Genomic DNA, 27278 nt, shown 5'->3' with positions numbered 1-27278 from the left:
ATCGCCCTGAGAATTAAAACCAAAGTCATTAATCATTATCGTGAGCCTATGCAGGACACCGTGCCTGCTTCTCCTGCTGCCTTCCTCCCCCAGTTCCCTGAGCCTCAGCCACAGTGACCCTTGGCCGTCCTCTGATGTGGCCTTCCTACATGGAAGCTTTGTTTTGTTTTTTTTTTGTTTGTTTGTTTGTTTTAAGATTTTATTTATTTATTTGACAGACAGAGATTACAAGTAGGCAGAGAGGCAGGCAGAGAGAGAGGAGGAAGCAGGCTCTCCGATGAGCAGAGAGCCCGACGCGGGGCTCGATCCCAGGGCCCTGGGATCATGACCTGAGCTGAAGGCAGTGGCTCTAACCCACTGAGCCACCCAGGCGCCCCGGAAGCTTTGTTTTTGAGTGCGGTAGCCACCCCCCAACACCCTGCCCCCAGACCAATCATCCTTCTCTCGGGTCTGCCTAACGCACTCCTCCTTGCAAAGATCACTGGTTCTCATCAGAACCACCAGAGTGCTTGTTAGGAACAGATCGCTGGGCTCCAGCTCCAGATCCCAATCCTAGATCTAGATCATGGGGATGGCGGGGGCCTGAGAACTTGCCTCACTGGAAAGTTCCAAGGGGATGCTGCTGCTGCCGCCCAAAACCAATGCTGCAGATGTCAGGACAAAAGACACTTCCTCAGGGAGCCTTCTTCGGTGCCCCCGCACTAGACCGTGTCCCCATTCCACACGTCCACAATGACCTCTGCTCTCCTTCAGAGCCCTCAGCCCAGTTTGTAATGACTTACCTATCCGCATGAGTATTCAGCTAATGCCTGTCTCTGTAAAGAGGGCCGTAAAGCGAGGGCCAAGTTAATTCACATCATCTGTATATCTCCGGATCCTAGGCCAGGAACTAGCGGTCAAGGGTGCTTAAACTCACTGAGTGAACGAATGAAATTGCTTCTGCTCCTGAACCTTGGTAAGTCAAGGCAGAAATCTCTGCCTTTGACTCTGGCCTCCAGCTCTCTTTCTGAGCAGCTGGCAAGAGCTGTCGATTTACTTGTAAAACACTCTTCGATCTATTATTCCCTGCCCCTCCCCACCACTAACATCACGGCTGCATTCGCCGTCACTCATGTGGGTTACAGGCATAGCCCTGCACATGTCTTCCAGGTCCCCCCTTCTCCCTCTAACCCATCCTCCCCATTGCCATGATCTATCTTTCTCACGCACATATAGTTGTGTTATTCCCTGGCTTTAAAACATGCCATGCGGAACTATACATGTGTTAGAATCTCCCAGAACGATGTGCCGAGAAGAAAATGAGCGCATGTCCAACGAGTGAGACCTGAATCCAGTCTGTGGTTTAGTCCCTAGTACTGTCCTAATGCCCATCGTTGTGCTATGGTTATTCTGTATGATGTGATCCGGGGGGGGGGGGGGAGGGTGTAGGGGGAAGACTGGGGGCACAGAGGAACTTTCTGCACTGATTCTGCAACATTTTTATGAGTTGAAAATTATTTAAGCTTAAAAGAGAAAAAAAAAAATGCAAGACTTCTCCAGAGCATCCAGACTGAAGTCAAACCCCTAATTGTGGGGGAAAAGATCCTTCATTCCCAACATGAGTGACCTGGCCCTAAGTGACGGCCAGGTCCCAGCGCTCCATGCAGCCTGTATTTTCACACAGCCCTCGGCAGAGGCCGTGTCCTTTCCCCACCTGAGCTCAGGTGCATGCTTTTGCCATGATTTCCTTTCACCCCTCCTGCCTGCACAGTGCAGCTCACCCTTCGAGAGCTTTTACAGAGAATCTGGTCTCATGGGTTTTTTTTGCCGGGTGTTTTACTTAACAAAGAAAAGGACAAAAAGGTCTAAGGTATTGTAATTCCATTCCTTTGGTAGCCCTGCTACTCTGTGCGCTCTGATTCTCTGCTTCCAGAATTTTCTGTTGGCCATTTATCTGTGGCCCCTGCTGGTTGGTGAGCCCCTCCAGTGGAGGAGTGGGCTGGTCTCACCGCTTCACACTCAACACACTGAGCTTTGTTCTCGATGGACCACAGCAGACAACACCTAGTACGGTGAAGGCAAGAAGGCCGGGCTAATCTTACCCTTGATTCCAGAAGCTAAGTCGTGCCCTGGGCATGAACACAGCACTCTGACGTGTAGGTCATCTCCGGCTTCACGCCACCCACAGTTTAGGCTCTCCAAATAAAAAAGAACTCTGAGACATTCATCAATGACTTCAGAGGCGTCTGGCCGGCTCTGGGGGTGGAGCGTGTGCCTCTTGATCTCGGGTTGTGGGTTCGAGCCCCACGTTGGGTGTAGAGATTACCTCAAAATAGAACCTTAACCAAAAAATTACTTCAGAACTTGGTGAGGTAGAAATGAAGAAGGCTCATAAAACCAATGCCCCCCCCTCCAAAAGCACCAAGTCACAGACCCATCTCATACACTTCTTAGCCACAGGCAACCAAAATTAGAGGGCTATTTCCCTGCTACATTTGTTTATTTGCCAGAGAAGTATTAATGTCCAGTTTTTAACAGATGCTATTTATAACAGAATCATAACAAAAGCACCACCCATCTGCCTTGGCATGCAGAGAAAACATAATTCAACACGAGAGTAAGAAATGTGTGCAGCCAAACAGAAATGGCATCAGAAGCAAAAATTGTTGGAACTGGTATCATGGGGAGGGGGCGGGGGGAGAGATTGTCACTTGGAAAAAGTTGCAAGCAACAAAAAGATTTTGGCAGTTAAATCCAAATACTTGAGAAAAATCTTTCTCCTTGTCTAATCTGGTATCATACGGATGTTTTATCATATTTTGGGACACATACCCCAGAAAATTCTCTTTTTAGCCTTCCATAAACCCCGTCAGTCATTTATGGAGCATCTACACTTTTGGACAATGGGAAAAAACAGAGAGTCTAGAGTCAAGAAGACTTAGGGTCTAATTGGTTCCACCATCTACCGTCCAGCTCACAAGTTAATTAACCTCTTCCTGACCTGGTTTCCTTATCTTCAACATGGAAACAACGTCTCTCTTTGAAGGAGGTATTCTTAACCTGGAATCTAGGGACACGGTCCACGTGTGTGCTTTCGCAGACCTTCAAACCCTCTGAGATTAAATGCAAAGGTGTTGTGAAATGATCTTTCTAGAGAGAGGACATATTGCTTTCCCCAGCTTCTCAAAGGGCTAGGGAACCAAAAACGGTTCAGCGCCACGCTGTCCATGCTGCGGGAGGGTCATGGATAACCTACCCAAAGCAGCGGACACAGAGCGGGTCATACTCACGATTTGGTAACTGCCATCAATTTCTAGGTCCTGGGAAGGTACAGAACACACAACAAGAGGCGCAGAAGAAGGTGGGCAGTGACGGTGTAAGGGGGGAGCAGTCTCTCAGGGTTTTATAAAAACCACAAGGGAGGGCAAAACCAAAGTCAGTCCAGAAAAAAACCCGGCCATAGAAAGTGACAGGGCGGAGGCAAGAAAAGTATCAGGACAGTGACATGCCCGTCACTGCGGTGGCACACGGCAGGTGCTCAGTGAATAACTGTTGAGTAAATGAGCAAACAAATGACTGGAACGGACCCAGGGCACAGGACACCAGCATTTACTGGTCCCGGCGGGGGGGTGGGGGGGGATAAAACTGAGAAGGTGTTACTGAAAACGGTTACCATCCAGAGTCCTTTCAGTAGTCCGCATTCTCTCCCTAACCGGTGAGAAGCCTGAGCCTACACCTCAGCCCTTGGTAGTAATCGAGACCTGCCAGGCTTTGTGATAAAGACCTACATGTTACAAAAGCTTTAGTTTTCCAGATGAATTAAAATGCTTTATATGCCGGGGATGCCTGCGTGGTTCACTCAGTTAAGTGTCTGCCTCTTGATTTAGGCTCAGGTCATGATCTCAGGGTCGTGAGATCAAGCCTCACACTGGGCTCTGTGCTCACCGCAGAGTCTGCTTGTCCCTCTCCGTCCCCTCGCTTGCTCTCGCGCTCTCTCAAATAAATAAAGAAAATCTTTTTTAAAAATGTTTTATTTGCCTGAACAAAATAAATTCAATCCCCCCCCACCAACGCCATTTTCTTTTTTCTTGAGTTAACAAGAAGCTCACAACTAAGTCTGCACCTCAACTGTGTTAAGCATTACGGACAATCTGAATACTCCCCCCGCCCCCGTGATGTTAGTCTCCTGTTCTACTTGTAGTCTCCATGATCCTGGCGAACATGTGCTTATTTTACCATATTATACCTATTCTTAGGAGTCATCTCCAAGCCTCAGGGGACTCGAGGAGCACGAGTCAAGAACACAGAGGTCCTGCCATCAGGCAATCCTGGGGTACAAGGCACACTCTACTATTTCTCAGATTGGAAGGCCCTTAAGTTCCCTGAGTCCCTTCTGCTTCAACTACAAAGTGGGGAACTGTTTCTTTTTGGAAGCAGGTGGTGAGGACTAAACTTAAAAAAGGATGCGAGGCCCTGGGCTGTGCCTGGAACACAGTAAGTGCTCGGTAAGTACTAGCCGGGAGTCGCAGTGGTCACCGTAGGGCTAGAAGCAGAAGCAGAAGCAGAAGTCATAAGACTACAGATAAATAGGTATAGAGAAGAAAAACAACCAGAGCACCCAAAACAACGTCAACCAAGAAAGAGACAGTAAAAGGTCAAAACCAAGAGGCAAAGAGGAAGAAACCGAAGCTCTTCAGTGCTGGAGGCAGAACATATTCATGGGCTCTCTCTGTTCACAGGCTTTTCTCAAACACGTCTCTTTCCTGTGAAGCTCCTCTTCCAAATGGTGTAGCATTTCGTTGAAGGTGTATTAATATTTAAGAGTTACAAGAATCCCATCTCCATGATGGTGCAAGCCTATATCTAAATATAGTTCGCAAAAAGGTCAGCTCACTCGCGGTATTGGAGGGAAGGGAGGCAGCGTTAGCATCTTGCCTGTCTCGTACTTTCTCACGCACATCGTACAGCACATTGGACCATCCTGGCAGGCGAAGGAGCCATCCAGGAAGACCTTCGGGGGCGCTCACCAACTGCCGACCTCCGGCATTCGATACAACCTCAATACACACCTGCGGAGATGTATCACAGCAACCGTCTTGTCAACAGCCAGTGGCCTCCGAGGGGCTTCCTGCACCGGGCGGGCACCAGCCCACTGAACATCGTCCTGGAGCTGGTTCTGTGTCCATGTGCCCGTCAGCTGCAGGAGTCACAGCGTGGGCGCTGGACAGATCTCCGGGCATGGGGGTGCCTGCAAAAGGGCAGGAAAAGGCCAAAGTTGGAGAGCAAATTGAAAGTCTCAAGTAAGCGCTTCTTGACAAGTTTCTGCAAGCACCTCCCTTGAGCCAAGCACCATACGGAAGTCGGAGGGAAAGGGAAAGCACAAATCACAAAAAAAAATCCCATGTACCCTCAAGAAGCTTGCAACAGGCTTCAGTGGGAGGGAAATGTTCCCAGATAATCCAAGGGGCCAAGCCTGTTCCACTTCTGAATGACTCCCCCTCACTTAGCCAGTAAATGTTCATGGAATTGAGGGTGAGGGATAAAGCACAGAGTTGGAGGGACGACGGTGTGTGAGCCAAGTTCATTCACAGCTTTTCTGAAAGTCCACCCACTGAGGGGCACACAGGACTCAAGAAACGTTATTAAATCGCTCTTTTCGAGTAAGAGTCCTTTTAACAGGGACAAGCCGGTCTGAGAGGCAAGGATTTTCAGGAGGGAAGGAAAGAAGGACCTGGAGGACCAGGAGGGAAGGCCGGAGTGCCTTAGCCCGAGATCGAACGTATGCTCTGCACAACAGGACGTTTCACACAGCGCTTTCCAGACAAACTTTCTGAGGGAGGCAAGGATAACTGTGTGGGGTCTGAGGGCACAGAATGTTCTAGAAAGGCCAGCGATTCTTAGCAGGGGACACAAATGCCGGGCTTGAACTCCGGCTCTGCAGCTCCCTGGCTGGGTGAGTCTGGACAATCCCCTTCACGCCGTAGGGTTCAGCTCCCCGTCTGCAAGCGGGAGGCAATGATCCTCGAGGTGGCTGTGGGGACCCGTGAAACGAGGGGCACGGAACGGTCTGGAAACTGGAGTGAGCGAAGGCATTGCCACAGATTTCCCGTGTGACCTCCGCAGAGGCAGGGAGGAAGAGGTCGTCACCTTCCACGTCGTGGTCTGCCGTCCCCAAATATGACGTCAGCCCACGGGACGGGGGCCGCACCGCGGACCGCAGTAGCGCCAGAGCCTGCGACGCCGGCTGACACACGTGCGGACCCGGTGAGCGAGTCACCAGCCCAATGGCGCGTTTGAGGGCAGGAGGCTCCGCGTGCCTGGGTGAGCGGTGAGCAGCAGCCTTCCCCCCCCCCCCGGGCTGTGGGACCCTCAGAGCCGCCCGCCCCGACCCTCCTCTTGCCCTCGGTTAGCGTGCGGGTCGGGACTCCGCGGCCGCGCCGCCTTACCCGAGCCCCCTTGTGGCTTCTCCACCGCGCGGAGCCACCGCAGAGCGCGCGGACCCAAGGCCGCGCGTCCACAGAAGCCCAGCCCACTCGCCGCCTCTAGGACGCTGTTGCCCGAGCAACGACGACACGCGCTGATTGGAGGAGGGGTCTGAGAACCCGGCAAGAAGCGAGGCCCCGATTGGCCAAATCGCTAAGTGAGAGGCGTGACCAGGTTGGACCGGTGCTCCGCCCCCGCGGGAGGAACTTCCGCGGGAAGCCTGCGCCCAGGGCGCGGGAACCGGCGGAGTACCCTGGCGAGGGCGTCATGGCAGTGGGTTTCTGTGACGTGGCCTTCGAGCCAGGGGCCGGTCGGATTGGTCCCTTGGAACCGCATCGAAGCGCGTGGCCTGTGAGAAGCCGACAGCCTGGCCTGTAAAAGCCAAGCATAGGGGGGCGCCTGGGTGGCTCAGTGGATTAAGCCGCTGCCTTCGGCTCAGGTCATGATCTCAGGGTCCTGGGATCGAGCCCCGCATCAGGCTCTCTGCTCCACAGGGAGCCTGCTTCCTCCTCTCTCTCTGCCTGCCTCTTTGCCTGCCTGCTTGTGATCTCTCTCTCCGTCAAATAAATGAATAAAATCTTAAAAAAAAAAAGCCAAGCATAGGGGCGCGGGGCCTGGGGTCCGGATGAAGGGAAGAAAGTGGGTGCAGCGCGGAGTGCGTGCTGCGGCCTTCTTAAGGGAAGCGCTCGCCGCGCCGGTGGCCTTTGCGACAGTGCGAGTGCCTGGCTGTGCCCTGCGGGCCCCCAGGAGGCCGAGAGCCTCCGGGAGGCGGGGCCAGCTTGTCCCCTCCCCCTCCCCCCTCCCCCCTCCCCCCGCCTCCCGCCGCGCTGCGCCCTCAACCTCCAGTTAACCGCGCTCCATGGACGTTCCCATTTTACAGATGGGAAGCCGAGGCCCACAGAGGGTCTTCTGTCCCAGGACACGCAGCTACTCGATGGCGGAACCAGAGTTAGCACCCAGGCAAGCTAGTCGTGGCCCTCCTTGCTAAGGAATCCTCTGCGGGTTTCGGACAGCGGAGAAGCGGATGATCTGCGGTCCCGCTGGGCCACCACCTAACTGCGCAGCGGTGGAAGCTGGTCTTCCCCCTCACCGAGGGGTACAGAGTACCTTCGCGCTGCTTGACCTGCACCCTGGGCGCCCAGCCTCGCCTCAAAGCGTCTCTTCTGCGTCTGAAGGACGCCAGCCCACCCACTTGTGTCCTAAATCCCACCCCCTCTGGCCATCTCTGGGACTTAATTGCCTGGGGCAGCCAATGCTCAAAGTGTGTCCTGGGAACCCCTGGGGATCCTGAGACCCTTTCAGAGAGTCCGTAATTGTCAAAACCATTTTCATAGTCAGAGGGAGATGTGACTTGCCTTTTCACTCTGATTTTCTCATGAGTGTGCAATAGGGTTTTCCGGAAACTACATGATGCGTGTCATTGCAACAAATCGAATGCAAACGAAGATCGAAGAATCCGGCTATCTTCTAAAACGGCGGACGTTGTAAAGAGATTCCCAAAAGTATAAAACTGCCTCTCTTTTCAGGAAATGTTTTGGAAAGCTATAATTTTTCATAAAAATGTTAATATGTTATGGGTTGATTCGTATTTTATTTTTATTTTTTAATTTATTTGACAGAGATCACAAGTAGGCAGAGAGGCAGGCAGAGAGAGAGAGGAAACAGGCTCCCCACTGAGCAGAGAGCCGGATGTGGGGCTCGATCCCAGGACCCTGGGATCATGACCCGAGCTGAAGGCAGAGACTTAACCCACTGAGCCACCCAGGCATCCCTGATTCGTATTTTTTTTTTTTAATATTTTATTTATTTGACAGAGAGAAATCACAACTAGGCAGAGAGGCAGGCAGAGAGAGAGGAGGAAGCAGGCTCCCTGCGGAGCAGAGAGCCTGATGCGGGGCTCGATCCCAGGACCCCGGGATCATGACCCGAGCGGAAGGCAGAGGCTTTAACCCACTGAGCCACCCAGGCGCCCCCCTGATTCGTATTTTAAATGAATTAGTAAACAAATACTTAAAATTTTTATCTCTTTTGCTTTCTGATGTGGTAAATATTGATAGAACTCACAAAAACAAAAGCTCTTTGGGATCCTCTGTGTTTTTCAAGCATGCAGATAGATCCTAAGGCCAAAAAGTTTGGTGCTGAGATCAGAAGGGCTTAGGTCATTGCCTCTTTCCCATTAGGGCCAACAGTCTCATTCTGTTTCTCCCTTTCTTTCTCCCCTGCCCTCTTTCCCTCATAAAATATGCTCTGGTATCTCACATCTTTAAAAAAGAGCGGGGATAGTCACCTGGGTGGCTCAGTTGCTTACACGTCTGATTCTTGATCTCAGTAGCCTACCTACTTAAAAAAAAAGAAAAAAACGATTCTCCTCTAGTTTCCACCCCATTTCTCTGCTCCCCTTTACCCTACTTCTCTAGAGACGTCTACTTGCTGTCTCGGTTACCATTCACTCTGGATTGGTCTTACCAGATGCAGAGCCCATTATCCCCTGGTGCCTGGTCAGTTTTCATGAATATGTCATCTGTACCTGACTTTGCCTCACTTGGCCTCTTAGTAGCATTTAGCCCAGCTGACCTATCGTCCTTCCACCTGAAACACGCTCTCATCGTTCCTCTGAAGCTATGCAACCCTAGGTTTCACCCTGAATCACCCGCTACTCCGTTGTTAGGCCGAACTGCTGATCGCCCCCTCCGTGTGACCTTCAGACCTCAGGGTGCCTCTGGTTCTGACAGGTGGCACTCTTACACTTATCACCAGCCTTAACCCCTCTCCATGGTGTGTATGAGAAACTCTTTGGGTGTCAGTGACTCACACAGTGTTTGATCTTCCAACCTCGGCCACTCTGCCAATAAATGGCACCACTCAAACCAGGAAACCTTGTTAGTGATTATGATCATCGCGTCATCCCCCACATCTAGTCTCTCAGCAAGTCCTCTTGGTTCCAGTACCAGAATATGAACACTGTGACCTCATTCATTCAATCTCTCCAGCCTCAACCACACTACCCTGCCTTCTGAGGAGAAAATGTGGACGAGTCCGTTAACCGTACTGAGGTTTTCCATTTTTCTACTGATTTTTGTGTTGTTGCTATTTGTGCTTTCAGTTTCCAACAGAAATGACATGAAAAATCCCATTAGTGTGGCTCTGCTGGCAATGAATTAATTCAGTTTTTTTTAATCTGAAAAATGTGTTTATTCGCCTTTGCTTTCGAAGGATCATTTTCCTGAGTATAGATCTCTAGGTTTGCAACTATTTTTGTTTAGTGTCTTAAAGACGCCATTTGGTTATGTTCTGGTTTCCATCATTTCTGCTGCAATGTCTTCTGTCTGTTATTGTTACTCTTTGGAAAGACTTTTCTCCAGAAGTCAAGATATACCTAGGTGTATTTGTCTTTGTCTTTGTACTGCTTGAGTTCTGGGCCAAATCTAGAATGTGTATCTTAGTGTCTTTCATCAGGTTTGGAAAGTCCTCAGTCAGTATCTCTTCAGATACAGCTCTGCCCCATTTTTTCATCTCCTGTTAACTGTGAGCCACAAGTTCCTATCCACATAGCAGGAGGATGATTGTTTTTAAAAATACATTCTGGGACTCTTTGTAATCTCCAGGATTACCTTGCTCTTGTTTTTTAAAGTACACTTTAGAAGGCCTATTTAAAATACATCTAATGCACCCGACACCAAAAAATGCAATGACATAGCCTAGGAATTTACTAAACCTGTGTTAAATTTCCTTTTTCTCTCTCTCTCTCTCTCCAATTCCCTCAGGTGTCTGCTTGCTCAAAACCAGCATAGTGCGGGCAATGCATTGTTCAAAATCAAGTAAATGACATAAGCTGCTACATGAGAGCCTTTGTAAGGCTTCTAGTTTGGGGGAACTCTTTCCTGAGGGAAAATTATAGGTGAAAAATCCTGATAGTTGCTGTGTGAGCAAACACAGTATTTAGTAGGGACTTAATAAATGTCTTCAAACTGTTCTGAACTCAGTAGATGAAGCATACAATTAGGGCAACATCGCCAACAATTGGGAAACTCAAAATCCTTGTTTATCTCCTTGAACGCAAGGATGATTTTTTTTTCATGTACTTAAATGACTGATTAGATCAATATGACATGATGTTTTGTCAGGTAATTCTTTCTTGTTCTTTTTTTAAGAGTATCTTCACTCGAAAGTGTTTTCCCTGCTTCTGGATATTTTCCATTCCATGTAAAGAGTTAACTTGGGTGTTTTTTATTGTTTATACAAGATCTTGATTCATCTCACTTGTTGCTTGTCCTGATAAGCCCATAAAGTCCGTTAGATTCAGTTTGATCTTGGTTCACACAGACCGGAGCTCTGCAATGTAACAGTGGCCCCAACGAGTGTGTAGGAGGCCACCACCGTCTTCCTTGATCAGACCTTCCAAAGAACACTGACGATTCCTACAGCAGATCCTTAGATTCCTATAGCAGATCTACTTCCAACAAGGCTGAACCCATTACCTTGTCCAAAATACCATTCAGCGTCCTTTAAATCTCTCACACTCCCTGCCCAAGGAACGGCTACAGCCTCTACTACTTACTCCCATGCAAGAATCTGCTGCTCAAAACCTTTCGTGATAATCTAGAGAAGCAAGCCACGGGAAGTTGGAGAAAATATTTCCACCCTTAACGACAGCCAGCAAAGAGCTCATCCCCCCAGCAATCAAGAGGAAACTCGGGATTGTGGAGAGCCGTGCGGCAATAATCCTCGGTCCCTCCCTCCAGGTTCTGAGTACTCACCGCAATTATGGATACCTAGGGGACTGGGCACTAAGATCAAGCCTGAAATTATTTCACAGTGATCAATAATGATGTTATAAATGGCAGTTGTGCGTTCATGGGGAGAAATACACAGCAGGAACTGATTAACCCCTAGAAAGTTAAGTACTGTTTTCCACCTCGTCTATTAATAAAGAAGGAAGAAAGAGCAGACACGTGACAATAGATACATGATTCGTCTAAATGAGAGCAGAGAATGTCTCTAGGAAAGCCGCTACAAAAGATTCCTCCGACTGCTGTCCTTTTGATGGCCTCATAAAATGAAGACCGGAGTCTGCTGAGCTGTCCTTTGAAGGAAAAAAAAAATTAAATAAAAGCAAATGAGGTATAAGTAGCTCCTCTGGAAAAGCTACTGTGGTTATTTTGTTCTTTACTAAATTAGATGCTTTCTCTCTGATATCTTACCTTTTGACAGCTGACGCAGCTGCTCATTTTAGTACAATCAGCCAGAAGCTAAATTGCACATTTTAAACACCGTCACTACAAATCATTAATTATTATTTGCAAACGGGGTTATTTCTGCAGCTCTCTGAGGGTGGCGCGTGGACAGGGACTATGGGCACCTCTGCGTGTTTTCACTCCCCTCTGGTGTGCTAATGCACTCGTGAGCTCTTCGTTCCCTGCAATGGTGACTGGTCGTCTCCTCTCATGGAACCGGGAATCAAAATCCACTTAGCTCCCTCCTGAACGGGATTCCACAGTGTGGAAGACCGACATTCCGAATCTTAATGAAATCCTGCCCTCTGAACAGGAGAGGACAACAGTCTTGGAAGAATGGCCCACCCTCCGGAATAAAGAAGCAGTTAAAAAAGAATTTCTTGTTCCATGCACCTGGGCAAACCCCCGACAATCACAAGCAATTCTCTTCGCTAAGAGCCAGGATCTTGCAACAGCTTGTAATTAGTCCTATTTAGCATTTAATTTGCCTTTAGTTAGGTAACAAGCGTTTATTGATTACCCGAGAGGAAGGGAGCACTGGGCTAAGCACCGTGTGGTGACAAAGTGACAAATGAGCACTGTCTTGCGTCTTCTTGGGGCTGAGAGCGAAGACCTTGGAAAGGAAACTTGAAAAGTGACAACATGTTTTCTTCACAAGCGTAAGCTGATATACCATTCCAGGGGATTACTACTATTTCAGAGTTGAAGGTTCGAACGCCTGGCACGTTCCATTCTGAGGAGGGAGGTGCTGGGGGCCACATCGCGTCTCATGGTGGGTGTGAGACCCATCCGTCCCCCATTCTCCAGGCTGAGGATGCTTCTGGCCTTCTCCTGGGGCGGGGTGGGGGGGCAGGTGTGGCAGAGACACCCCCCCCCGTAGCCCCCCCGGCCACCAAAAGCCAGTTGGCTGCTCTAAACAACAGCCCTCCTTCTGTCTCTGCTAAACAGGGAAGCCCTGATTCCCACAGGACGGCAGCGTCACTGAGCAAAGATGGACTCACAACGGCCTCCTACGGGGTGAAATGTAGGGGCACTTGGGGCAGGTGGTGGACTTCAATGGACAGCGCTTAGAAATAGCAGGGAAGGCTTTCCAACAGGCCAAAATGGTCCATCAGGGGCTGGGAAAGAGCACATTAGGAGTGCAGGTCAGGGCCTCCAAGCAGTGAGCAGCACGGCCCAGCCAGAGAGGGCCCGCGTGGCAAGTAACACGCGATGTGAGTGTAGATGCGACCAGGTGCGGCTGAATTCGGCAGACAGTGGGCACAGCCCGGCCATCAAGGCCTCAGCGGCCACCGCTGACTTCACCACCTCTCAGGAGCTGACTCCTTCCCGCCAAGGAAGGGCCACGGCCTCACCTCAAGGGGAGACAGTCACTGGGTCTGCGGTATGTTACGCGCAGCACTGTGGCGGCTCCGACCCCTCCGCAGTGGGGGGAGTGGGAGGGGGCCGTCGGGGTTCTTGAATTACAGCCACGCCCATACCGACCTCAAAGCCTCTGTGGGCATCATCCACACCGAGGAATGGCAATCCAGGGAGAGGGAACAGCCTAAGCGGTCACAGAGGTCCACGTGGCCAGTGGTCCTTGAGCAGAGGGAGAGGAGTTCCTACCTACCAACTGTATTTGAGATTTTTTTCTGGAAATCACGTGTACCACGGAGTATAAAGGGGAGAACTGAGAGACAGGAGCACTAGCGGGAAAGCGAGATTTTAACCAATCCACTTAGAAGTTTCGTGGGGATGCATAAATCAGAGAACAGAGTCTTGTTGGCTCTGTTGAGAGTCCTTCCTTCTGCAGGGATGGCCTTGCTCGGGTATTTTAGGAGTTCTGTTCCCAGCTGGCGCTCAAAACCATGGAGATATGCAAAGATTACAACTTTAAGGAGAATAAAATGCATTTTCTGGTTGATTTTTATATTTTAAACACATTTAGCATTCTCTGGTGTTTGAAGAATGCTTTTAATAGAGCACAGATTCCCTCCGTCAATGGTGAGGGACAGATTTAGGGACTGCGGCTTAGACATCCGATGCCAGCTAGCTCACAGGGATCCAAGTGTGAGAATCAAGTTGTCATCTGATGCGTAGATCTGGCAAGGGCTCAGCACGCCTCGGAGATGCCGGTTGCAGGCCCAAGCTGTGTGGCAGGTACATCGGAGACCGAATGTCTTTGCCCTCGCTGGTAGACTCCATCACCGGCTGCAAGTTCATGGTCTCCCCATCCATCGGCTCCTCGTGCGTGGAGTCAACAGGCAGTGGGACCACTTAAGAGTCACAGAATGTTCGTGCCGGGCGGGATGTCAAGACCCCCAGGCTAGGACCTCCCCATTATGAGACAAAAAGGGGCTTCCCTCGTGGTCCCACCGATATTGGCGGAGCCGGAATCCGACCCGGGTGCCCAACTCGTTTTGGTGCTTCTTATTTCTTCCCACTAGCGTGCCTCTCTCGGGCCCCTGCCCACTCCCACCTGTTTCCAGACCCAGCCCAGGGTCTGCTGCTTACGTTACGCAGTCTCCCTGCTCTCCTTGCTTTGGTCTCTCTGGTGCCAGCCCTCCGCACCACTCCTTGTTTCTCACTTGCGGAGGAGATGCTCACATCGGCCGGGCGGTGCTCGGTGGTGGATTGCAGGAAAGCTCCCGGAGCCACGAACTGGAGACTTGAACAAGCAGAAGAAACCTTCGAGACGGCTTACTACAAAACATCCATTTGGGAGGGATGGTGACCCAGGCTAAGAGAAGGCAGCTGGCTTGCCCGGGTCACATGGCCGACCAAGACGAAACCAGGACTCTAGGGCCCAGGTCCTCCGCTCCCCAGCCTGGGCTCTTTCCGTAGGTATTTGGGTACTTAATGAGAGCAGAGTCCCCAGGGAACAGAACGGTGGGGTGCTCAGTTTGAAGGGGAGAGTCACTGTGATCATCTTTGTCTCCAGGACCATACGGGTACATTACAGAGCAGATGCTCACTAACACCAAGGAAGGAGATGAAGGAAGAGGGGGAGGCGTGCCCAGCGAAGGGCGTAGGCTGTTCTTATGGGTCGTGTGTTTCTAGGCTTTGAGACAGAGGGAGAAAGGAAGGATGGGCACCAGAACTGTTCCTCCCATAGTTACATCTACATTTGAGAAGCCAGTGACTTGTCAGGAAGGTACGCCGGGGAGGGGAAGACAGATGAACGGAACACAGACCGTTGGCTCTAAAGCAAGAAGCGTGTAGTTGTAGGGGCAGGGGCCCAGAGTGGTGGGTTGGGATGAGGAGACAGGACGGGAGCCTGGTTCTTGTTTGGGAAGACACAGCCTCCAAGGGTAGACCCAGGAGCCATGCACAGAAGGGACGGGGCAGACAGTTTTCAGAAAGACAGACAGAGATCTCGGGTACGTGGAGAGGCAGGCAGAGAGAGAGAAAGAGGGGGGGGAGGCGGGCTTCCCGCTGAGCAGAGAGCCCGACATGGGGCTCGATCCCAGGACCCTGGGATCATGACCTGAGCCAAAGGCTTTGACCTACTGAGCCACCCAGGTGCCCCTAGAAAACAAAGTATTGATGCATATCATTTTACATTCTAAACCAAGTGTTGGTGAGCATGTAGAACAATAGGAGTTCTCATGTATTGTGGTGGGAATATAAATTGTTGCAAAAAATGTGGAGAACAACCTGACAAATTTCACTAAAGTTGCAAGTCATGCATACTCTACAATTCACCAATTCTATTCGTGATAATATTCCTGCTCAAAATTCTTGCACATATTCACAGGGAGACATAATGTACAAAAATGCTTACTTCTAATTGTAATAACATTAAAATAAATAAAACATGAAAAAAAAAAAGCAAAATCCACTCTAACAATGAAAGATGGCACCGCTTTTGGGGTGTCACTGTCCACGGGGGGAGACAGCTGCAGAGCCGGGAGGTGGGTGGGACGAGAGAGGAGAGCCGGGGGGCACCAGCGGAGCAGAGGCGATGTTCGCCAGGTCAAGGCAGGGTTGGGTGTCGGGGAGAAGGCGGCCAGGGATGAGGGCTGTCCCAGGCTGGGGCAGGGGCCAGAGGACGTGGCTGGAGAGCACCACCAGCAACAGAATGCCTGTCCCGGGAGGCGGTGAGCTTGTCAGGGACATCAGATGACAGTCCTCGGTGGGTGAGTCTGGACCATCTGGCCAACGTGCCCCTCCCAGTCTGAAAACGCTCATTCTACAACCAAGAGAGGGCAATGATGTCGCACAGGTGGGCGGGGGGCAAGCTCTACAGGAGCACGAGACCCGCCGTCCGCACCCGACGACCCAAGGACTCCCTCCACCCATTTCAAACTGCAGCCACCGGCTCCAAACGGTGGGAACACTGTCCCCTACTTGGGGACACTGGCCCCTGTCCCTGGGACAGGGACCACACGTCTGGTCTGTCTCTGCAATGCGGAGGCCACACAGAGGGAGGGCGCTCCCAGCTGTGGCTGCCAGAGGCCAGAGGTCGGCAGGCAGAGGGGGCTTGGCCCCACTGGGGGCAGTGAGGGGGGGCAGTGTTTGCCCAGTGGAGCCGGCCATGGACGCTCCAATGTGTGAACTGGATTTCTGTTTCCGAAGACCCCTCAGTCTTGTTGCGAAGACCTTCCTGCGAAGGGGGTGTAGACGGGGACGGTCCCCACTGGGAAAATTATGACACCGCTTCCTCCAATCTTGTCAGTCTGTGAAGTCAAAAGGGCAGGTGCCCAGCAAGACGCTCAGAACCCTGCCATTCGGGGCTGCCGTGGTCGTCGTCCCTTCAACTGGCCGTCCCACCTCCTCCGTCTGACCAGAGCCTCCTTCCCCTCGTAGCTCGACTCAAACCCCACCTGCGCCTACACACAACTATCCATCCCATCGTCCCATCCTGCAAACCGGCTCTGCTGGCCAGCTTCATGGCACCTGCGCCCCCAATTACCTCCCCCTTGTCTGAGCTCCAGGTGAGCGGGAATGCTAGGTAATGCTCGGGTCTGGCACACCCTGCCCGCGAATGCTGCGAACCATCCATTGAGTCAGAGGGACCCCTGGAGCTGATCTAATACAGCCGTCCCCCACCCTCCTCCTCATCACATAGCGAGGATAAAGGCCCTGCCACCCATTCAGTCGGGGGGGCTTGCAAAAATGCAAACTGGGTAGCGTTCCTTTGAGCAAACCCTTCTGTGGCTTCCTAGCTCTTGCTCCAAAATCCAAACTCCCAGTAAGGCCCTCAGGGGACCGGCTCCTGGCTACCCCTCCAAAATGGGGCTCCTGCCACACCAGCCCCCTCCCGCGGCCCAGTGTCCAGCAGTCCCTGCCCTCCCCGCCCACTCCTGCCCAACCCCCTCCCCAGGGCTCCAAGCCAGGGCGGGGCCAGCCTCCCTCTGACTTGGTCTCCCTGGGGGTGGATTTGGTCTCCCTGGGGGTCGGGGCCTTCTGTGCTCCCTGCGGGACCCCAGCGCCCCCAGCGGCTCCAGGGCCTCATGGGCGCTCAAGTGTTTCCTGAATAAAATGGGTCCAGTAAAGTGACACAGCGAGGGCGCAGGGCTGGGGACACTAGCCGAGTGAGGGCTGGACCCATGGCTCCGCCTGCCTCTGAGTTCACAGACTTGGCCCTCAATTTCCTGTGTGTTGTTTTTTTTTTTAAGATTTTATTTTATTTATTTGACAGAGAGAGATCATAAGCAGGCAGGCAGAGAGAGGGGGAAGCAAGGTCCTTGCTGAGCAGAGAGCCCGATGCGGGACTCGATCCCAGGACCCTGAGATCATGACCTGAGCCGAAGGCAGAGGCTTTAACCCACTGAGCCACCCAGGTGCCCCCCTCCGTTCCTGTTTGATTTCAGGTGGTTTTTAAGTGACCTGGGAGCAGCCCCTCTGAGGCAGCAGACCGGACCCTCCATGCACTAACTCGGGGTCTAGGGTAATTGTGGAGACTAATAGTAGTTCTGGGGTTCCACCCGAGACCTGAAGGAACTGGCCTGTTTGAAAATAAACGTGCTTTCCTGAAAGCCCAAGCTTTGTCAGGTAACATGAAATCCTGGATTTTCCTGCCACTAGGAATCAGGAAAGCAAGCTCTGGAATTCGAAGTGGCCAAGTGCAATCAGCCGGGCAGGTCCCCACATAGGCAGCCGTGAGCTGCATTAAACACGGGACCCTCTTGGGGGGACCCCCTCTGCCCCCATCTCCTTTTCCCCCAGCCCTCCCTTCAGCTTCTAAGAAACAGCAACGGTGAATGGACAAATAAACGAGGGGAGACACCGCTTGGAATGTTCAGATCGGAGTGAAAAAGCCAGACCAACGTGGGTCTGTGCCCCCGGCCCCCATGGTCAGCCCCAAGGACCTGGCGTCAACGGGGCCCCCAGTCGCACTGGCCCGAAACGCTGCCCCTCTCCACCCATCAGCACACGCGCAACACAAGGCATGGGTCGTGTCTTTATTAAAGATGCAAGCAAGCACAGACGTTACCATGTGTGGTGCTCAGTAATATCCATACAGTACTGAAAATAGAAAAATAGAAAAGAAATTTCACAGAAAGCAGCCTCCGTCACAGATACACAGAAAAGGTGCCTCCAAGCCCACCACACGCTATGACGCGTACCACCTGCCCTGTTCAAGCTGCTCCTTCACAAACAAGACACCGGCACGTGTCTGCTCCGTTTCCAAGACAGCGACATGGCCCAGAGACCCTCACACAGCAGCGACCCTCCAGTCCCCACCTTGGGCACTTCCCGACCACGTGTGTATCCGGCCGACCGAAGTCCCGCCGCAGCAGCAACACACAGACAGCCTGGCCGCCGGCCCTGCTGCTACCTGGCCGAGTCTCGATGCTTCTCCCGCCAAATGTGGGTCAGACGGGGAAGCAAGGGGTGGGGCGGTGAAGACACCACCTCCACTCCCTCAGGTAAACTGAGGTACAAAGGCAAGATGGCCAACCAGTCTGAGTGAAAGGGGGCGTTAAACCTGCAAAGTGGTTCTCCCGTGGCCGAGAGCCTCAGGTACAGACGGAACGACCGAATGATAAATGTTGGGGGCATCTGCTGTCAAGGACCTGCTCACCTGCGTGAACAGCCCCCCCCTCCCCGCAGGGACTGGGAGTTAGCGGGACGGGAACTCGGGCTCTGCCCACGCTCAGGCTCTGGGGCAGGTTCTCAAGTCACGCGTTAGACCCCATCCGCCAGCCTCCCTGGGCCGGTTCCCTCAAGGAATGTTCCAACGGTTCCTGTGGATTGGGCCTCTGAGGCCACCCGCTGGGAGTCTCCAGCAGAGAGGGACAACCTTTCTGCAAGTGCCTACCGGACAGTCTCTGCTTTGTTTAGGAAGGTTACAAAGAACTGAACTCATCAAAACGAATCAAGTCCCCCCCAACCCCCACACCCAACTCATCCTGTGTCTCCACCTTCCTCCCGAGCCAGGTGAGAACAGAACGTCTGTGCCTTACAGAACAAAACTACAAAAATAAAGAGTCAGCCCTGAGATCTTTCTACCATCCGGGTGTGGCTCGCTCCTGAGTCCCCTTGGAAATGAACTTGTATTTGGTTTACTGACATTTATTTAAATTTCCAGTGAAAAGCTCTATAAAATACAATAAATCACGTGGGGTTGTAAAAGGTAGACATTCTAGCTGCATATGTTACAGACTTTATACTTATGATACAGGCCACCGAAACCGCAATCTTTGTAACGTTTGTGATCAGACAGGTAGAGCCTTCACATCCCCAAGGCGAGACAGCTGCTCTGGGTCAGAAGCAAGGCCCCCTCTTCCTCCAGCGTCTCCGCTGCTTCCCCCCCTCCCCCGGGCCTCACAGCGCTCCCGGAGTTCGTCCAGCAAGAACAAATGAGTGCGTACGGGACTTTTAGCTAGTGAGGGTCTGGGTACTGTGGGCATGCAAGTCTGCTGTGGCTGTTATTACAAACAGAAGTCGAATGCGAGGCCGCACTTCCCCATCTTCTGTTTGTACACCAAGTCAAACTTCTCGTTCATGGAGACGGTGAAGATGTCCTTCCAGAGCCCGACTCTTCCTGAAACACAAGCGAGAGTAGAACGTGCTGAACTCACTTGCTGTCAGGCCAGATCCCGAACCAAAGGGAGCCTTGGAAAAGGTCCTGGAAGGTTCCAGATCTATTCCTGGACCCCTCCGAATTTGGCCTACAAGGGTAGGACAGGCCACCTGAACTACAGACGAGCGGAGCCCGTCTCCCTGAGTCTGGCTGTTGGGGTGTCCCTCCCCCGCTGCGTGAGCCCGACCCGCTGAGGCTTGAGAGCAGGGCCTCGGGCCCCCGGCCACTGGCGCATCCCCAGCAGCTGGGCACACGCCCCGGGGGACGGATGGTGTCTGTGCAACGGCTCTACCACTTGGGGCACCATGTGCACTTGGCTTCTCCGAGGTATCACTACTCACTCACGACTCAACAGCTCCACCAAGGTGGCATCTGCTTCTGGAGAATTTGCAAAGAGGAAAAAAACCATCCAAAAAGGCAGAACCTTTTATGGTGAGTAGGAAGCCTCTGGACGGAGTCAAAGGTAAAGATTTCGAGAAGCCTGCCCATGCGACCTTGGGGAGGAATTTAAAGGGAACAGAAGAGTCGCAGTGCAAAAACGAGCTTTTGCAACTAGATGCCAGACGTGCGGCTGGCGGACTCGAGCCCCACGGAAGTAAGTCGGGGCCGATGCCCAGCCGCTCTGTGCCGCTCCAGCTCAGGGAGGCTCGGTCAAAACAGAGACCTCTTCTGGGCGGATGTGCAGGAGCACGGACCCTGCAGACTATCAAGCAGGTACAGGCTAGCTGCTCGTTTATGAACGCTTAGGGGAGAAAGAGAGAGCTCAAAATGCCGAAGGCCACCAAACCCACTATGCTTGGTAACTACAGAACCTTCGGAGGGTCTGCTCAGACACGAGCAGCGCCCAGGAAGATGGCAGGCGTGGGGGTTCCGAACCCCTAGCTCCAGGTGCCATGAGGACTATCGCTGGAGCACTGTCCCCATGCTTTTAAGGAACACCCTTGGGGGACTGAAATGCTCGTTTTGAATTCCTTCCCGCATCAGCATCTCTGAGATCAGAGCTGCGACCGTCTCCAGCCAATATCCGTCATTAGCTCCACTATTAACAGAAGTCCTCGTCCTGGCGGGACCTCAGGACGGAGAAAATGCAACCCCGCAGATGCTGAGCTACGACACCTGACGGGGCAGGATTTTTCTCTGCGGTAATGAGACGTCATACATCCATGTCTGCGGCAGGGGGAAACGAGAAAATGTTCCTCGTACCCTCTCCTGATACCTCAGGGACAAAATTAGAAGCTTCTAGACCAACCACACTATAAATATAGTTTTCCATGATTATTTTTCTCAGCCGAGGCAGCTGAGAGCTCATAAAGGAGTCACCCACCTGGTTGAGGGTTTGGAATCAAGACAGTGCAATTTAAGCTGTGACATGAACCAAAGTTAAGCAATGCGGCTGGCTACACAGCCCTGCGTTCTCACCAACGCAAGGAGGTCTTCTGAGCAAAGAGGCAATGTGCTAAAAGAAAACAAAATCAAAGAACTGAAATAAAGCAAAACCAAGGTAAACAATGATAAAGCAAACACATCAGAAGGAGCATATGGGCACGCAGTATGTTCTCGACACTTCTTTACCACGCAAATGAACCAAAAGGGGTATTTTGGAGAAGGTCACATCCAAGGATAACAAAACACAGCAAAAGTGAAATGAAAAAAGAGCAAATAAATTTTAAATAATAAATATTTGTGAAGACGCAGCCAGGAACTATCTGCAGGGTCTTGTGGTTCCAGCCGCCGGCTCTGCCTTCGCAGGAGGGTGCCCTCCACCTGACCTTCAGCACCGCCCCTTTCTAGGGAAGAGCAGGAGCTGGGGGAGCCCGAAGGCCCGCCCCGAGGCTCTCCCCAGGACGCTGCCACGGGCCGGCACCAGCCTGGATGGAGCCGCGCCTTTGAGCTGCCCTACGGGCTTGGGCGGCACGTCCGGACGTTGTCACCTGAGGAAGGTCCCAGCTCGCCCAGCTGGGACCCGACGGCAGGTGCACAACACCAAGTGCCACAGGCAATTCGTCCTTGCCAGGACGGTGGCTCCTGGGGCCACGGCCCCCGCCAAGGGGTCAGGGCGTTCTAACACCGAGGTCTCCACCAGCAGGCAGTTTCAAACATCGCAAACCTCGAAGGACAGACAGCGACCCAGGCAAGTGTGCCGAGGGCTCCTGCCTGGACCGTCCTCCGCCTCACCCGTTTCGTGCCCAGGAGGCGGCTGCGGCGCCAGAAGTGAGCGCCAGTCTCCCCGCCATGGCCCATGTGGTGCTGGGGCCCACGGTGCGGATGGAGAGGAGCCGATGGAGCCCCACAAAGGGGGAAGACGTCCCTGCTCCTCGCGGGGGAGCGTCTTGCAGCCAGCTACAGGCTGCCAGCCTCGGGCTCCCACATCTCACAGCCCGAACCCACCCCGGGATCTGCTCTGCGGGGCCGTCGGGAAAGGCACCTGCTTGCAGTGTTTTGCCCACAGAGCCCACATCCCGACAGTCACCCCGAGATCTCCAAGGCCACTCGCACAGTCGCGATGCCATGCCAGCAGGGGGGGGCCCACTGCTGGAGAGCTCCAGACACGCGAGGCCCAGGGCAGGGAACAGGGACGTGGGGGACCACGGACCCTGGCTGGGAGGGCTGGGGGGGTGCAGGGCGCGTACCCCGGCCCACGGGCAGGGCCTCGGCGTTGCAGCACTGGTCCACCAGCTGGTGGCAGTGCTCGCTCAGGGCCTCCAGCTGCGCCTTGTCACATGAGACCCCGAGGAATCTGGCCAGCTGCTCCACCATGGTCACCAGGTCCTGGAACACAAGAGCAGAGAGCAGGGAGCCCGTCAGGGGCGCTGCCTTTGCTGACCCAAGGCTCTTGGCTGGTCACTCGCCAGGGGCTCTGCACGCACTTCCCTACTCAGTCCTCGAGACAGGCCTGATCCTGGCTTTGTCTGGAAAGAAATCCAGGAGAAGGAACTGCCCAGGGGCACTCTGTTCTCAAGTGGCGGGGCTGGAACTGAAACCCCAGTGCTCTGAGGGATCTGGAGCAGACGTGAGCTGTGCACGTCGCTGTGGCCATTTCAAAACAGCAGCGAGACAGGAAAACTCACTTTAGAGCTGTGCCAGGAGCCACACCGGCTCTCTCTCTCCTTCCCCTTCCTTCCACGCCATCAGCAGGAACCAGCTGGCAACTTGGGCAAACAAGGACACCCCTGGGGACGCCAGAGAGGCCCCAGGGCCAGCCCACCTCACCCGGCAGGTGGAGCTGGCTTGGTGTGAGGATTCAGTGACAGCTGACTCGAGGGACATAAAGCCATCTCTGGCCCCGACACTCCCCCCTTCTGGATAGAGGGAGCATTAGCTAGGGAGGGGCACACGCTTGCTCACCGCACAGCCCCTGCTCCCACCACTCTTCTCCCTGGGAAATACCAAGGCACCTAATGTTCGCAATCTGTACATTGTCAAATGTCGTGCCCAGATCCCTGACCTGTCACCAGGCCATCTCCCAGCTCTGGCAACGTCCAGGCCCTGCATCAGGAAAACGCTGGAGGCCATGGCCTCCTTGACGGTTTATAAAGCAATTCACGGAGTAAAGCCTCTGAAGAGTCCTACGACAAAGAAAAATCTTTAATTTCCTTACCCGGTGTTCTGCAAACCTTAAAAAAAGAAAAAGTTCTGGGAAAGCTGGATCGAGCATCAGCTCCTCTCGGATTCCCACGGTAATCACCACTGGGCACTGCGTCCCACTTTCACAGCTGTCCCCCCGCTCAGGGGCTCCCGCCGGAGAGCGGCACGGGTGCTCGGCTCCAGGGCCCATGTGCAGAGCTCGGCCGGGGTCGGCAGCGCAAGAAACGTCAGAATAAAAAGGAACAGGAAGAGCTCCTCTCCCTGCTTTGCCACCCAGCATCTCTAATTAAAAGGCAAAAAGCAGCGACAGAAATAAAGACAGCAGCCCTCGGGGCGACCCCACAGGAGAGGGACCCAGACCGCCAGAGCGGCCAGCAGAACCCCCACGGGGACACACACCACCGTGTCACCTCCAGCCCGGGGAGGGGGGTACCCTCGCCAGCACGCACCCAGCTGCCGGCCACCGCCTGCTTCCCGGTGAGGACACCGCGTCATGCGGGCAGGCGGCATCCCAGCCGCAGACTAGCTCCGGACAGCAGATGGGACGTCCCGGGCATCCCTGGTCCAGTCCCAGCACTGCCACATGGTCACGGTCAAGACTCCTCACCTGCGGCTGGCAAACACCCCTCACAGATGACTGTGGGACCTGTGGGGGACACACCTGGGCAGCCTCGTGGTGTCCTGCTCACATGCAGAGCCACAGCAAAGGGGGAGACGGGGGAACCCCCGGGGGGGGACGCATGAGGCGGCAAGAGCGCAGGTGCCAAGTATCGTCCTCCAACCCCAACATGACAACGTGCCGGGCCCGGCCGCGCTCCCAGAGACCGATGGCGTTCACTGGGGGCTGTGTTTTGGAAGGAAAATGTAAACAAGGTGAATTCCTAAAAATGTGATGTTTACTCACTCAACCTCTATCAAAGGTGTCCAGACCCTTACCGAGGTTTCCAAAAAAAGAGTAAACTCTTAGAAATTAGGATCTTGACCACAGGAAAGGCCATTTGGTCCCTCTGGCACTGGGAGCATGAGTCCAGATGGAGACAGGTGCGGGCAGGGCTCGCGGTTTGGACTGCGATGGAAACCAGCCCGTCTGTGAACTTTCCGCTGAGGGGACCAGTAAGGCACAGAATGAACACTCACTGAAGGGCCCGGGAACGAACCCAGCGAGGCCAGGCGTCAGCCTGTGTTTTAGCCACGAGCTGTATGTAAAGGGTGCGGCCCACTCCCCCTGGTTTAGTGACTAAAATAATGGTTTCAGCTCCTCGTTGCTGAGTCTCCTGCGGCTCCTGGCCCCCACAGGTGTGCACGCAGCTGGACGGACACCAGGCCTGTGGCACAGGTGGGAACGAGCGTGGTCCAGGTGAGCGTCAAATCGTCAGTGTCCCAGGACAGCCACCCACGTCCAGCAGGCGCCCGGGGAAAGAAAACTCGTGTCCACCAAGACACAGGAACATTCACAGCACTTTATCTCCAACTACCCTGAACAGAAACCCCCGGAAGGGCCAGTGACACTGAACAGATACATGGCGGCATGTTCCTGCTGCAGCGAAATTTCATATGGACGTGAGAACCACCCCGCCACACAAAGCCCAGATGAACCATAACACCACGCGGAGCACAAGCCACCAGATGCCTGCACACACGCCCCAGCGTCCGCTCCTGGGAGGTTCCAAACTGAGCCAAGCTAATCGGAACCAACAGAGGTCAGAGGAGGGGCTGCCGCTGGAAAGCGGAGGCATCAACCGGAGAAAAAACAATGTTCTCGATCTCGATCTGGACAATCACACAGACACGTACTTGTGAAAAGTCTATCGAGGTGTGGACTTGTGATCTGTACACTTGACCTCAAGCATGCGCTACAATGACAGACACCTGCTGAGTGCCGGCGAACAGTCTGGCCTGCCCACGTCAGGCCCTGCTTGAGGATGAGGCCTCCCGATCCTCTGTGACAAAGGAGCGGTCTCACCTCCCAGCTCTCAGGCCCAGACAGGTCCCCGTGTGAGCGGTCCACCCCCAACACCCGGGTCAGCCCCACGGAGAGCAGGGCGCTGGATCCCCAGAGGCACCCCTCTGCTGCAGCCATCTGAAGGTTGCCGGGGCCCGGGAGCCTCAGGATGGTATCGCCCCCACGTCCGGCAGGCAGGCAGTGCTGGTGGCAGGGCCATTCTTCCCATGGCAACCTCCGTGGGACACGTGGGCATCCCACATGCGTTGTGCAAGGGCAAGCCCTGGCCCCTAAGCCCTCCCCAGGCTCCGGCTTGCAGCGTACCTATCCAGGTCTCCAAACTCACGTGGCCTACCCCGGGTCACCGTGGGAGGTGGGACTCACAGGGTGGCGGGGGGTGGGGGGGTGGCCAAACCACTTGTGTCCCTCGTTGAGCTTGTCCTGTGGCCCCTGCTCGTGGCATCCCTGCTGGCTATCCTACAGTCCCCCTCACATTCCATGAGGCCAAAAGCGAGCTCTCCGTGTCCACGCAGAGCCCGCCCTTCCTTCCCTGTTTCCCAACGGGTCTCCGTGTGATCCAGACCAAATTCCACACTGTGCCCTGCCGAACTTTCCCAGCATCACCGAGTGCCCTCCCCAGCCCCTGTCCTCACCTGCACCGCCTAGACCACGTGGACTCTCCCGGACACGGAGAGAGCCAGCGCCTCGGCCTGGGCCCCAGCCTCAGTCAGGGCACCGGGCTGGTCCGCCTGGTGCCGTCCTCCCAGCCCGCTCGCGGCCACCACGCTGCAGGGAGTGGCTGGGCCCGGGCGCGGGCAGGAGCCGGGTAGCCCAGCCCGGACAAGCCCTTCACTCCGCAGGCCTCTGGCTGCTTAACAAGGAAGAGCTTCCACCCTGAAGGCCATCCGTCCGACCCACAGATGTCTCCTGAGAACCTGCTACCCGTGAGGCGCTGACTTAAAAGCATAAACTGGCACCAAAACTCCTCGCCCCAGGGGACCTTGTTCTGGCAGACACGAACACAGACACGAACAAGCAGATATGGGGCGCGATGGTAAACGCTGTGGAGAAAAATGAAGGGAAAGAGAGACGTGGTGGGTTGGGAGGGGCCGACTTCGAGTGGGGACCCAGGGAAGTGTCGCTGACGGACACCAAGCCCAGGAGAAAGTGAAGGAGTGACCCACGTGGACACGGGAGGGAAGAACATTTCAGGCGGGGCCACGGCAAACAGAGCCTGCCCGCCAGGCTGCAGGAACGGCAAGCAGGCCAGTGTGGCTCGAGATGCCGGGGCACCAGGCCGCCGTGTGGGCCCCGAGCCACACCTAGGACAACGTGTGGCCACTGGGCACAGTCTGAATGGCGCGGGTGCCATTGGAGCAGACACTGCACAGCACACAGGCCTGAGAGGACACAGGGAGGCCACCCAGGAGTCCACGCCAGCGAGGATCCGGGCCGGTAGCGAGGGTGACCTGGACCCCAGAGACGCGGAACAGATGGTCAGATAAGGGGCATATCCTGAACAGAGGCCACGGGACTGGGGAGATGGACACAGGGAGTGAGAGGAAGTCAGAAGTCGAGGAGGATTCACGACTTTCACCCAAGTGACCCAGACGGAGCTGGCTGCCACCATCTCCCACGGAGGAGCTGCGGAGGATTTGAAGGAAAACCTCTAGTTTGGTTCTAGACATGCTCCGGGAGGGAGGTGCAGGCGGCGGTCAGTGGGGAGCTAGTCCGGGGAAGGTCCACGTCTGGCCCGGGGTCACCAGGGAAGGGAGCGAGGCTGGGACGGGAGGAGAGCCGAGGAGGGCTGGGCCGTGAGAGGAGAGCAGCCAGGGACACGGGACCAGCCGGCCACCGAGGGCCGGGCGGCAATCTCCGGTCGTCTGCTGCCAGGAGGCCAGGTGGGAGGACGGGAACACCGACCGCCAGAGCGAGCAACAGGAGGCCATGGGCAGCCCGGACAGAGCACTGGGGTGCAGGGGCGAGCTGGGCCGGACGGGCTCAGGAGCGGGGACAACTCTGAGGGGACCCACAGCCACGT

At 54.2% G+C, this 27278-nt stretch overlaps 2 protein-coding genes across 2 annotated transcripts in view; both read right to left on the bottom strand.

Annotated features, from left to right (window-relative positions):
• The window catches only part of EFCAB6 (EF-hand calcium binding domain 6), a 226274-nt gene extending 219779 nt beyond the window's left edge, over positions 1 to 6495 (bottom strand). Inside the window, exons 1-2 of the mRNA XM_046010713.1 lie at positions 6426 to 6495; positions 5049 to 5227 (exon numbers count right to left, since the gene is read on the bottom strand). The gene's annotated coding sequence lies outside the window, so the exon portion shown is untranslated. The remainder of the gene's footprint in view (positions 1 to 5048; positions 5228 to 6425) is intronic.
• An 11576-nt stretch (positions 6496 to 18071) lies between these two features.
• SULT4A1 (sulfotransferase family 4A member 1) overlaps positions 18072 to 27278 on the bottom strand; it is a 33179-nt gene continuing 23972 nt past the window's right edge. The window contains exons 6-7 of the mRNA XM_046014050.1: positions 22341 to 22479; positions 18072 to 19671 (exon numbers count right to left, since the gene is read on the bottom strand). Of these exons, the coding sequence (XP_045870006.1) occupies positions 19559 to 19671; positions 22341 to 22479 (252 nt within the window). The 3' untranslated portion in view covers positions 18072 to 19558. The remainder of the gene's footprint in view (positions 19672 to 22340; positions 22480 to 27278) is intronic.

Source organism: Meles meles, chromosome 7 (assembly GCF_922984935.1).
Source record: "Meles meles chromosome 7, mMelMel3.1 paternal haplotype, whole genome shotgun sequence".
NCBI classification, from domain to species: Eukaryota; Metazoa; Chordata; class Mammalia; order Carnivora; family Mustelidae; genus Meles; species Meles meles.
The sequence above is the reverse complement of the archived record's forward strand: the minus strand, read 5'-3'. Positions and strand labels throughout refer to the sequence as shown.